The sequence below is a fragment of the Haemorhous mexicanus genome, chromosome 4, assembly GCF_027477595.1.
Source record: "Haemorhous mexicanus isolate bHaeMex1 chromosome 4, bHaeMex1.pri, whole genome shotgun sequence".
In the NCBI taxonomy this organism is placed as follows: domain Eukaryota; kingdom Metazoa; phylum Chordata; class Aves; order Passeriformes; family Fringillidae; genus Haemorhous; species Haemorhous mexicanus.
Genome location: NC_082344.1, coordinates 70,812,578 through 70,826,051, shown reverse-complemented (window position 1 = coordinate 70,826,051; position 13,474 = coordinate 70,812,578). Strand labels below are relative to the sequence as shown.

The window sequence follows — 13,474 nt, the reverse complement described above, 5'->3', positions numbered from 1 at the left end:
AAGTGTATGTTATGCATTTGTATGCATAACATACATTTTTATGTTAAAGCACTTGCATCTGAATGTAAATTGGTTTACTTACAGAATATTCTTCTATAGGTTTTTCATAGAAAACTCTGCTTGCTTAAACACTTTCATTTGCTACACTTGAAAGGTTTGATGGCTGTTCCAGCAGAAAGATTTTGGTAGCTTTAACTATCTAATTCCTAATTTAATTTATACTGGATTGCTACAGAGAAAAGGAATTTACTCCAGTTCAAATGCTTATGTATTTGCTGAAGGCACTTAAGGTTAGAAAATCACATTTTTGCAAAGGTTAATTGGTACTTTATAAAGGAGCTACTTTGACTTAGAAAACAAATGATAAAATATTAGGAATCTTTTAGCTCCCTCTGCTGCCCTAATCCTTCACTAAGCCACCTTCTGAGGTCTGTCAAAGACACCAAGAAATGAGGCAGCACATTAATCCCTTTTTAAGAAACATTTTGCATATTAAGTATGCCCCGTACTAAGATGGGTACACAGGAAGAAAACTCTATAAAGTACTATTTGATTTAATTTTGCCTGTGCATTTTATTATTTCCTTTCTTTCTCCAGTATCTCTACAAGTGAGACAATGAAGAACATGTTCAAATTTGGATGTTAAGAAAACTGTAGCTCTTGTTCTCCAAAGAACTTGACATCTGCAATTCTCACTTACAGAAAGAGCTAAGGACACTCACTGCCTGGAAACATTTATTCCTCCTTCCTCTTATTTACAGGTCAACTTACAGGGTACAGACCAACTTTAGTAAAAAATCCTTTTTGAAATTCAGGGAAAGACCAGACCTTGCCAAAGTAAGCCATCTTCTTATTAATATAAGAAAACTCAACTGCCCCTGCAAGAGGTCAAATCACAGTTTACACAAACTAGGTAAGATCCATCAAAGGTCATGAAGAAACACTCAGTATTTGTCAACCTGGTACTACCCACTAGTTAAAAAGCCAAGCTATTACATGCACAAGAAAAAGAAATCAGGACAGTGAATACATTTTTCTTTTAATTAAGTCACTCTTTATTACAAGATTTCTCTCTCAATTTGGGAAGACAACCAAATTCAATTCATACCTGTTTTTTCCCCTTTGCATTCCTCCTGGAACCATCAACCTATTCCACATCAACTACAAACTGAAGATATTAAATCTCTTATTAAATCTCAAGCAGCAAAATGAAGCTCTAAAACCACAGATGTTTCCTTATAAAGAAAGCAAGCCCAGGCCATACCCTTGAAAAGAAACTATTCATTTATCATGCATTTTTACTGTCCTTCAAAGTGCATCACACTTGGGTATTTGCCAGTAATCAAACCTTCCCAAAGAAAGGCTGCCCTTCATAAAAGCAAAGATGAGAGATTTTATCTGAAATTTCAGAAATTCATCCCATTAATACGCACTTTCTTTTCCAATTTATGATCCTGGCCAAGTCTTCATTTCTTAGGTAATAAAGCATCACTGTTAAAATAGCTAAAATACATTGCAACTTTTCTTCTTGGAACTTTTCAAAAAGATGAAGCAACAAGCATATAGAGAATAACATTAACACTAGTGCTGCACAAAAAGGAAAAAAAAATAGGAAATGATTGTGTAAGCATTCTGAGTGCTAAGAGGCTTTTTGCTTCATCAAAACCAGAAGAAAAAAAACAAAAAACCAAAAAAAAAAAAAAAACAAAACAAAAAAAAAAAAAAAAAAACAAAAAAAAAACCAAAAAAAAAAATCCACACCTGACTGGGGACAGGCAGGGTCTTCACAGATTTGTACTTGGCACATGTTGCAGTCTTTGCTGTGTAAATGTCACCTGAGGTGCTCTGGGAAGAAATCACCTAATTGGGAAAGTCCTCTGAATTTTCCAGCATTGTGCAGTATGTAATCCCTAATACCTGTGCAAACAAGCAGAAGAAATGAGAGAAGCCCTTGCCTCCTCTACCAGTGTTCCCTCCAGCTTGGAAACCCACCAAAAGCAGTGTATAATAAACACATAGTGCTCAGACAGCCAAAATAATGTACTTAAAAATAATTCACAGTATTCAAAAAGCCCCTTCACAGACAATTCAGACATTCCCCCTGCCTGCAGCCACCTTCTGTTGCTTGCTGCTTCATCTATCAGCACCCAGCAAATGCAAGAGGGGTCAGACAGCCCAAGGTAACTGCCAAGCAATGGTCAGTAAAACATACATGAATTTAATTAAGGATTTTCAGAATATAAGCAAATAAACAGCATTGTTTACAGTTTGTTACAATATAAAGCACAATAATACCTTAATTAGAGATAACAACTTTTCAAAATGCCAGAAACATTTTGAATTTTTCAAATTACCCACAAAATGAACACATTTTATTTTTGCACTGTGACACTTCCAACTGTTCTGCCAAATGTATACTGCTGTAATTATGCTTTGCAATCACCAGCATCACCGGAGAGGGGGACAAAGAACAATATAATCAGTAACTAATTAATCTTTCACATGTCGTGGTACCATTTATCTCCAAGGGAAGAATCCTAAATGTTATTTTACAAATTGTGAAGTGAGTTTAATATTAGCATCTCAGAGTGCCTCGAATCATGTCCTGATGCCTAAGCATAATTCACAGTTAGTGCTGGAAGTTAGAAACCAGAATTTAATACCTGGCTTTTTTTAAGGGACAGCCTTCAATGGCAGAACATTGAAATGTGCACAAAAAATGTAATTGCAAACAGCTTTGGGATTAAAAGCAAATATTCAATTTTATATTTAAGAAATCATCAAAGGGAATCATAAGTACCTCAGAGACAAAATCATTTACTGAGCTACATTAAGCTTCATTATATTCACGAATTCATGAAAAAATACATAGTTAGTAGCAGTTAGCAAGTTATTGCAGCCTATTTTTAAGTGAACTTGCAATAGAAATAAAGTGCATCTTTAAAATATTCTCTTCTAAGGGAAAGTTCGAGAGAAGAAAGCAATGCACGAACTGATGGACAGAAAAGCTGACCAAGAAGATAAACAACCTTCAATAGTTCTACAGCTCACTACACTCCCTAAGCTTTGTAAAACATCACACATATTTCTAAAATATAAAATATTTAGGTTGTGTCATGAAAGGCACATATATCAGAGAACAATTCTGCATAATTAATTTTTAAACCTGAACAGGACCATATGTAGAAAAAAAAAACCATTATAAAACAAACCAACCCCCTTAGTTTTTATCCCTTTTTACACTGTTTGAAATCATCATCAGGGAAATATGTTTACAAGCCTCAAAGAACATTTGAACATGCAGAGACACAAGAGCAGAACACAGTTCCAACACTTGGGAGCCAAACTGGGTTCCCACAGCTACAAAATGTCAAGCGTGTTTCCATACCTGTTGTTTTATCCCCTCTCCTCCTGATCATTTTCTGCCTGGCCTTCCCACTCTATTTTTCCAACCTAGCTATTTGGTAAATGTGATTAAGGAAGCAGAGAGGTGGCTAAAAAACCCCTTTTTTTCCTACATCACTTTTCAAGTTGATCAATTCCCTCCATTGCCTGGCCAAGCAGATTTTACCACAGGAAGGATGCAGTGAATTATGCAGGGCAGGGAAAAACAAGCCAGACAAAACAGCATCCCTGGATGTGAGCACGAAGCCTGGGGAAAGCCACTGCTATTTCAGTCCCAGTGGCTGCTGGTCTGTCACCTCTGTCCCTGGCAATGTTCCTTCCCACATCATCACAGACTTCCTGTCTCTTAGGTTGTTCTGTTGCTCAGCATAATGAGCCCATTAGGAGGCTGAGAATGCACTGAGTGGGCTGAGCTGCTCTAACTGCTGCCTGCCATCAAAAGGGACAGGTTTGTCATTCTTCTTCACACCTTGCTGATTCAGCTGACTAACACAGGCCAAAAAAAAAAAAAAAAGTTAATATTCTCTATTTTTTATGGAAGAGTTGGATACAGAAACTCTAGGATGGGAAAGTGAGACTGGGAGCAGAGAAGAGGAGCATGCACACTCCTAGGTCAGTTCTAGCTGATCTAACAGACTGATCTAGTTAGCTGATCTAACTAGTGGGGCAGCCTTCCCAATTTCATCATCCTCTGCAGTCAGTTCCCCATTTCTCTGAGCAGGGACCAGTCTCCAGTGAGCAGGTTCTGGCCACTTGGCCAAGCAGTCAAGGTGGGACACAGTAACAGTCTGGACCTGGCAACCATGGGTGGGCTTGGCCAGCTCTGGAAGACTGACAAGGAGATTAATCACCCAAACCAAATGTGGAGCTGCACCCTTTGATATTTGGATGAAATGTCCCTTTCTCTGGCTATGTTAGGCTAAGCAGTCCCAGCAACCCCACTGAGCTTTTCCAACTGCCCCTTCCATGCAAGTGCTCTGTCAGCTGAGCAGTGACCTGGACTGAGGAATTTATCCAAATGGAAAATATGCCAACAAAAGGTTTTACTACAAGTCAACTTCTCAGTGTAGCTCTTGGTAGAGTCTCACTCACATTGGCACAAAAAGTGGTAAAAATCCCCTGGCCAGGGACTCCTCTCACACACAGCTGCTGGGAAAGGGTTTCAAGACCAACATGTGGAGGAGGCAAAGGTTTCACCCTGAGTTCACATCATTAGACATGATGCAGAGACCATGTGCCCACCAGTCTGTACACTTTCTCCCATTGTGTCAAAAAGAAATTAACTATTCCCTTGCCTTTTAGTGAGAAACTAACATTTTATTATAAAAATTCATGTAGTCCAGACAATTCATGTATACTCTTAAAAACACTACAACTTACCCCCTGACCTGCTTTCATACCAGCTCTAAAAGCCCTTTTGGAGAAAAGAGCAGGAATATGCAATTTGTCATTTGTGACCTGAGGTAAAATGACAGACCCAAATGATTACAAGTCCTTTCACTGGAATTCACACTATTTTTATTAATACTCATTTAACCTTTGGGGGTCTCCTGCATTTTTTTTTGTTTTGTTTTCATCTGACTTTTTACTTCCTTTCAAGGATTAGATACAAGCTGTTAAATCAATCTACACGAGGCAAGCCTGTAGAGAAAGACTCCTGAGAGCTCTATGTGGTCATCTTGCCCTTTTGCAATTGTTGTTTTATATAAGTCCACAATTTTTTACAGTGTTTGGGTAGAATATGGTAAAATGCTAAGATGAAAACCAACTCAGCTCTAGAATAGGTCACAGACTAGTTTCTTTTCTTTTTCTAGATCCATTTCCACCCAAAAGCCAGCATTTGTGCACATTCAATATTACCTCAACAGGAACTACAACTCAAATAAAAATACAGAGAATGACCAAGAGAAAATATCAGTATTCCACAAAGTTAACATTAGAAATTGAAATGTCCAACCTTCAAATATGCGATCCAGACGTTGCCGCTTCACTTTGTGTTTGTCCATGAGAGACACAAAAGTGGAAGCTCAAAGAACGTCCCCACACAGCTTGGTGATGCTCTTCTCACACCAGGCAGAAATGCTCAGTCTTTTATAAGCTGTGAACAGAAAGATAAGCTTTAAAATACAACATTTTTGGCACCTTAGTCCAGATGATCTGAAGATGTTCTGTATGTAATCTAAAGATTTAAAATAACCACAAAGTTCTTAAAACATATTAGGTAAACTGGTGTTTATTTCACAGCAAACTGTCTTCTAAGCACAAAGATACAAAACATACAGCACAACTCGGACCAACCAGTGAGGAAATGTTCCAGGACAGCTGCTGTTCTCTGCCTTTTCACTTCAAATACTTTTCTGCCCTTCCAATGAACAAACCACCAACAAATGCAGGCACAGATCCATAAATTGACAGAAACATGTTCACCTGAGATGAAATTGGAAAGCCACAACTTTGCATCACAAAGCTCACAGTGAGAGAAAATACTTCTTTCACTCTTAACTTTCAGGTCTTTGATGATAATGAAACCCAGAGTTTCAGCTTGGAAGCTGAAGGAAACCAAGTCAAGGGGCAGAGACACAGGGAAACACATCCTGGTGACAAGAGGGAATGCCAACATCTCTATCAACCAAGTGGCATTTGGAGCAGGTTTATGCATGACTAGGCAAAGCTCTTTGGCAGCAGATACAGGCAGGCACTTTTCAGATTCTGTGGAGCTGGGCAAGGCAGCATAAGGGCATTGCAACAAGCAGGCTGCATTTTAAGCCAAACCGCTGAGAAGTGGGAAGGGGGGAAGGGGAGAGGAGGAAAAAATCTCTCAATGAGAACCTAATTATAGCAGTAGAATACAAAATGCAGGTGAGCAAGTGGATGTGGTAAAACTATGGATACAGATGCTCTAAAAAGCATCATCAGAGCACCACTTTTATTCACTTTTCAATATCTGAGTAGACTTTGAGAAACAAACACAGAGCACACTGTAGTACAAGCACTGTGCACACTAAAATGAGCCAAATACTCCACCTCCCTGTTTCTTTTGATTCCTGCCCAGCAGCTTTCAACATCAGTGGATAGGATTAAATGGCCTTACAAGTGACGGAACCTCGAAATCTGCTTGTTTCTTTCTAGAGGCTGAACTGCACTAAAACCAAACATAGGCACAATTCATTAACATAGCATCAAGAGTCATGAATTGAAAGTGAAATTATAAAGAAAAATATTTTGAATATCAAGAACTGCACATCTGCATTTATACTAAGTATCTTTACCAGAACTGCCCCACTCAGTGCATTTGGACTTTTAATAAAGTTCCTTCTTTGTGTTTGGTCTTTTTTTTAAATTTCAAATGGAGTTAGTGTGCAACATTGATCATGCTTTTAACTCTTCATTCACCTCATTGTCCTCTTCAATTCCCCTCAACATCTATTTAGCCTTAAATTCAAGGTTCTTCTGCTGTTTTGCATAGATTCCAGTTGAATAGAACATCCCATCATGAAAGGGAGAAGAAAAATTGATGAGGAATGCAGAATCCCATATTTTTTACTTTTTAAAAAACAAAGACTGTTGCCATTTTAGAAACTCACTTTTACATTTCTCAACATTGGCGTTCTTCCAAAATAAAATGTTCTTTAATATTGAATGTGGTTGTGTTATAAAACTGCACAAGCATTACATCAAATCTAACATGGATTTTATAGTCTTATAAGCCAACTATGTAAGTGTAGAACTATAAAACCACTAGCCTTGGCTTAAGCCAACACCCCAAACCTGTGCACAGAATCAGCCTTAACCTAGTCTTTAATTTATTTGCTTATCATTTCTGTTTTATAACCTACTTCCTTCAATTATCACACAGAAAAATCTAAAGCATAAAAACCAAACCAGAATATAATGAACATTTTAAACACTAATCTTAGTTTAAATTTGTAGAGCTTATTTAATTTCCCATCTTGTAGAAACATACAGGCCTGCTGGCCTCCTTGTGCTGTGTTTATTCATTCAGCAAAAGATTTTTCCACTGTAGTCACTCTGCATACAAAGCTGGATGACAGCTGTGAAGAACAGACCATCTGTAACTATTGACCTACCACTGAAAGTGTCACCAGATGTTTTCTATCTGTCTACAGTAGCTTCAAAGTGTGCCATATAAATCAAGTAATTTTTTTGCTTTCAAGCATTGTTTTAACATTATTTCATTGATAGTGAGTTGTTATAAGTTTAAAAAATATTTGAGAAGAAAATAAATTAACATGTTAACATCATTCCAAGTTGAACCCTCACACAGTTTTATTACACATCATGTTCCAACAGAAAGAGCAGATGATGATATGGGAAGTGCTTCCCAGCAAAACAAAAGCCTTGTAATTGTGGAAGTGTTGGATTCTGCAATTGCTAAACCACAACATGAATAATTGTATTTGAGAAATTCACTAAAAATACACACAGAGTGCCTGAACACCAAATACCAAATAGCATTTAAGACCAGACTTCTGTAGTTGAATATTTTTAGATTAAGTGAGAATCCAAGTGATTTAGGAACATATAGTGCTTATCATATATGTCAAGTAGTATCTACAACAGAACCCTTTTGAGCAGTACACGTCTTCGATCAAAATACACACTGCTGCAAACAATATTAGAGCTTTTCCTTCAGTTATTCAGATGATTTCAGTGTATTTTTAAAGAGAATAAGTCCTGGGGTATTGCTGGAGCATTTAGCTCTTTCTTAAGGAAGGAAGAGCTTTACTCTGAGACTTCAAGATAAGAGGAAAAGATTTTCCAACATCTTTCCAACAGAGAGGGCAAATCCTACAGGCTAAAACAGAAATGATAAGCAAGTCAACTTTGAATTCACTTTTCAAAACAGATAATACTGGTAATGAATGAGGGATAAACATTAGTTGTGACTGAGCAATTTGAAGGAAGGCCCATTCAAAAACCATGATTTATCCAGAGAAAAAGAATAAAAAGGAAGCAAACTAAGAAATTAATTTTTTTAAGAGAGCAACAGTAGGCTAATTAGACACATCCTGTGTATGTGTGGGTTGTGACAAATTCCACAAGATCAGGGAAGGACTCCCCTCAAACTCAAATGTTGCAGCATGCAGTGTTGGACCATTCCCTTTGCATCAGTCTAATGGGGGAGGTTGGCATGGACCAGTTTCAACTAGATCTGAAGAGAAAAACTGCATCACCTCTGATGAGTTACCTCACTCTGAAAGGGATCAGTGTCACTGTCATATTTTCTGAAAAGTCACCTTGCCCAGGATTCATCTCCTGGGAAGCTGAGAAGCCTCAGAGGAAAAGGAAAAACAGTATTATCTGACTGCTTCTCCTGTATTTTGCTGCTTTGGAATGTGTTTGGAGATTGTTTATCCAACAGGTGAGTGATTGATTGGTTCCATGTGAATTGTTTTGACTTAATGACCAATCACAGTCAGGCTGTGTTGGGGCTCTGGCGAGGGTCACGAGTTTTCATTATCATTCTTTGTAACCTTCTGTCTCTATCCTTTCTCTATTCTTTAGTATAGTTTTAGTATAACATTCTTTAATATAATATAAGTACATAAAATAATAAATTAGCCTTCTAAGAACATGGAATCAGATTCTCAATTCCTCCTTCGCCCTGGGGAGCCAACAAATACCACAATCCAGAGAATAAACTCTCCTGAGCACAGACTTCCACCCACAGGATATAAAATGCAGAAGGCTGATTTCTACCTTTGCCCCACTGTCAGTTGCAGGCATAGATTTGTAGGCACTCCCAAATCACAAGATGAAGCATAAGAAATCCAGAACAGAAATTAAATTCACAGAACAGTGACAGGTTATTAGAGGACAAGGCCATGAAGATCTGTGTTACCCTTGGGAATCTCAGCCCTCACTTAACTCAGCCATTCTAGCTTAAACTACTTTGTCTGAAACTGAAGTGAACTATTCAAATATTTTTTCTTTCTACTAACAACTATCAAAAAGTATAATGTAAGGCAACCAAAAGAAACATTGTAATTTTACTTTCCAAATTCCAGTGCCATCAGTTTTGATGATCAAAAATGAGATAAATTTCCAAGGCAAGCCAGACCAACATTTTCCTTCTCCTTCCTTCCCATCCAAACTGACAACATCTCTATTTTCCATCACACCTCACAAGCCTTGAAGTGCTATTCTACACAGCCCTGGAAGCAATAAATAAATATACTCATAGTGTTTTTCCTCATGTTAGAAATACTTTCATTTTCCTGAATAATTATATATTTTGTTTGGCAGTAATTTTTTGTTTCAATTAGTAGACAGATAATTTAGTCCAACTCTTCTGCCATGGGCAGAGACAACTTGAACTAGAGCAGGTTGCTCAAACCCCATCCAACATGGCCTTGAACACTTCCAATGATGAAGTCTCCACACTTCTCTAGGCAATTGTTCCAGTGCCTCATCACCCTCACTATTAAAAAATCTTTATATTCAAGTCAACCATACCTCAATGTAATTACTAAGAAATGGAAACGTATCTAAATTTCAAAATATTTCTGTGGTACAAAACAAAGTATTTTGTGTTTGGCAAAAAAAAAAAAAAAAAAAGGGGGATTTAATAGTGTTGATCAAAAGACAAAAGTAAAATTACATAAAAATGCTAAGAGAATTTTCTTTTATTTGAAAATTAACTTAAAGATGTATTTACTCAGTAAAGCAGTCTACTTTCTGAGACTTTGGGCTCTAATTCTGTGAGAAGGAAAAATAAAGTTTATGTTGTAAGAAAGAAACACTCTACTTTTAAAAGCTCTACAATTTGTGGCTGAACCCTTCTAATGTCAGTAGCAGCAGTAGCAGTTCTGCATAAAACAGAAATTTTGGACCAGAGGACTGGTGTTTCATAATGAAAGTTAGGTAGTGCTTACATCTCAGAATTATACAGTGTACTACACCTAAACATGGAATGTAACAGAGAAATAGCTGAACTTTTTTTCTTTCTATATTCCATTCATAAAAGTATTATTTAGCAATACTTATCCCTTGGTGTTTGGAAAATTTCCAAATGAAGATATGGAGGAACCTCAAATAGGAGGATGAGTAAAAGAGGACAAAGACTTTTGTTTGGGTATTTTTTCAAAATGCAGCAGGGACTGCTACAACACTGGAACATCCTCTTTGGAAGTTCTGCAGGACAGCTTTTGTTTTACATCCTTTCCTGAGGATCCTGTGACTTACACTGAAAACTTCTGCAGAATGAAAACATCACATTACTATCACTGTGCTCAAAATATTCCTGCAAAGATGGAAGTTACACTTAAAAATAAGCAGAACAAAAAGAGATTAATTGCCAGATGAAAAAGTATATGTCAGCCTTTTGTGCACAAATTGAAGTTATTCCATCTTGTCTTATGAAACTTAATACTGAATTAAGATAGAAATATATAATTATATTTGCCTGTCAGACAATTTGTCTTGCCATTAAGTATGGCTAAGCCCCTTTGCCTTACCATTAGATGTCAGTACAGTCTAAGAGAAACTGTACAGGGAGCTTCAAGATCAATAAATTAATCACAAAAATGAAGCCATTACCGAATTAGACACCAAAACACAAATTAGCTTCTCAGAAAAGGACTAATGCCCCAAACATTCTAATGACATTACCTAAATCTAAGGTGAATCTGTCTCAAAAAGATGGAGGAGTAGAAAAAGTGCCTGAAGAGGCAGTAAGCATGGTCCAAAGCATGAAATAGCTTGCTGAAAAACTCCCCCAGCTTGAAGACAGTATGACTGAGTAGAATACAACAAAGGCACATAATATACACTCCATGTCTCTACTGAGTGTCTGGGGAGCACACAGTGAAATAGCAAGCCAGAATATTAAAAACAACAGGAAGCTTTGTCATGGAGTAGGTAATTAAATTGTAACATCTGGTGTCACAGGTATTGTGGATGCCAAAACCTTAAGTGGTTATTAAAGGGATAAGATAAGTTTATGGAAAACACATCAGTGGCCACTGATAATAACAGCCACACCACCAGCCCAGGTCAGAAATCCATAAGCTGGTAAATGCCAAAGGCAGGGAAAATGTCAGCACATGCTTTGTTCTCACAGTCAGCAATGACTGCACTGTGTTCCACTGACCAAATGTCTGTTTAGTTCAGCATCCAGCATTTGCCAAGAAATGAGGTGCTGAATTAAAAGAGCAAGAGCAGAACAAACAGGATCCTTCCTTCAAGCACAAACCAGTGGCCACTTCTGGAGCCAGAAGATGGAGAGATGGGGCTGCAACCCCTTCTGACACATGGGCACCCCTTACATTCTTAGGAAATGCTGAGATAAACTACAAAATGCAGAAGAGTGAGGCTCACAGCTCACAGGGATGCACAAAAAACCTCCTAAGTGCAAAATAAAACTGAAGTAAGTTATTACTTATTAGTACTACTAAGAAGTAAGTACTAACACAGACTCAGAATGTACTGCTGGAATCATCCAACTGACCACATCTCCAATGTAAAGTCTAAGAGACATCTGAAAATCATCATAATTAAAAAACTGCTGTGCCATAGACTCCACCCTAGCCCACAGAAAGCTCTTGCAGCAGTAGGTGTCCTTTATTTACTAGCTGCTTTTGCTTGTCAGTTTGGCTTAAACTTCCAGGGATTAGATCTTTCTTGCAGCTTTGCCTGGCAGATGGAAGAACTCCCTCATGTTCTTTGCACAGGCACCTCTTAAGTTTCACCAAGCCATCCCTTGGTCTACTTGCAGAAGAGACCAAGCTCGTTGATACCCTCTAGGAGGTCATATTTCTGATCCTAAATTGTGTCAAACCTGTGCATCCTTAAATTCAAGAGAAAGTCACCAAAATCCTGGTTAGTGAGTGCTAGAACAAGGCAAAGCCTTTAACTGCAGGAGCAGTTACATCAATATCCAAAGCAGTACTTTCACCACTCCCTTTCACAGTCCTTGAATACATTCAGGGACCACATCTGAGATTAAAAGACTTTGCACTCACTCCAGCAGTTTCTTCATCACTGGTACAAGGCCAGTTCTTTTTAGGATGGGGTTCCCTGCCCCAGGTATACAGCCAACAGCTTCCCCTTCTGTGTTTATGACCCAAAATTTGAATACAATTTCACAGAATCACAGAATCATCCAGGTTGGAAGAGAACTTCAGTATCATCAGCATTTTTTTTCTCTATTTAGGAATGAAGCTGTTCTTTCCTGTTGATAAAAATATTCAAAATAAGGCCAAGAAGACTCTTTGTCAATACACAACTAAAACCAAGGCTTATGGGCTTTTGACATATTGTCCACTATTTTTTAATATTTTGAATTCCATTTTGGACTATTGTTTCTTTTTAATTACTTTAGCACCAAATAAAATTCCTTCCAAAATTTAGTGTAATAATTTGATAATCATAAGCTCTTATTTTTATGGCATGGCACTGTAAAATGGCCTTTTTGACAGGGAATATGATGAAAACAGTTGAAGAGGTTGTGGTACTAATTCTGTCATTACAAGCTTTCATGAGGTATTTGTCTTCACCATAAGGGTTTTTTTCCCAGAGCATTTTTCCCCCCCTTACCAGCATTCTCTCTCAATTATACATCTGTCCACAAGCCAAAAATTACTCACTGCTGAAAATTAATTTCTGCAGATGTGTATGACTACAGACAGATGGGAAGCATCTCTGCCATCTCAGATTTCTAGGTCATGAATTAAACTTCATTGAAGAACTCAAGCTATTAGAAAATTATTAAAGGCTAGCAACCTAAGACATGTGCATTTTTAAGTAAAATTGAACTGATTTCTTTAGTTTCAGAAAACAATCATTGAGCAATATTGCAGCTATGATTCTCATCAAACAATATCTCTAAAAATTTCCATTTCAGGTATTCAGCACAAGCTTATTCAGGAAGGCCACCATTGTAACAATCCTCAGTCACAAACAGATTTAAAGCAAGGAAAATGAAGAATTTGGTGTGGTCTAACATCACAAATCTGATTCACTCACATGTTGAATTCCAGAACTGAACCTGATGGGTGCATCCTTCACTTCACCCACAGCTGCTTTGGTTTGTAAAGGAACACAGATC

At 37.6% G+C, this 13,474-nt stretch overlaps 1 protein-coding gene across 2 annotated transcripts in view; it reads right to left on the bottom strand.

Annotated features, from left to right (window-relative positions):
• The window catches only part of CTBP1 (C-terminal binding protein 1), a 236,545-nt gene that overhangs the window by 177,142 nt on the left and 45,929 nt on the right, over window positions 1-13,474 (bottom strand). For both annotated transcript variants that reach the window (XM_059845360.1, XM_059845361.1), the window contains one exon: window positions 5,363-5,503. In XM_059845360.1, coding sequence (XP_059701343.1) covers window positions 5,363-5,411 — 49 coding nt within the window. In that variant the 5' untranslated portion in view covers window positions 5,412-5,503. Of the gene's footprint in view, window positions 1-5,362; window positions 5,504-13,474 lie in introns of those variants that run through there.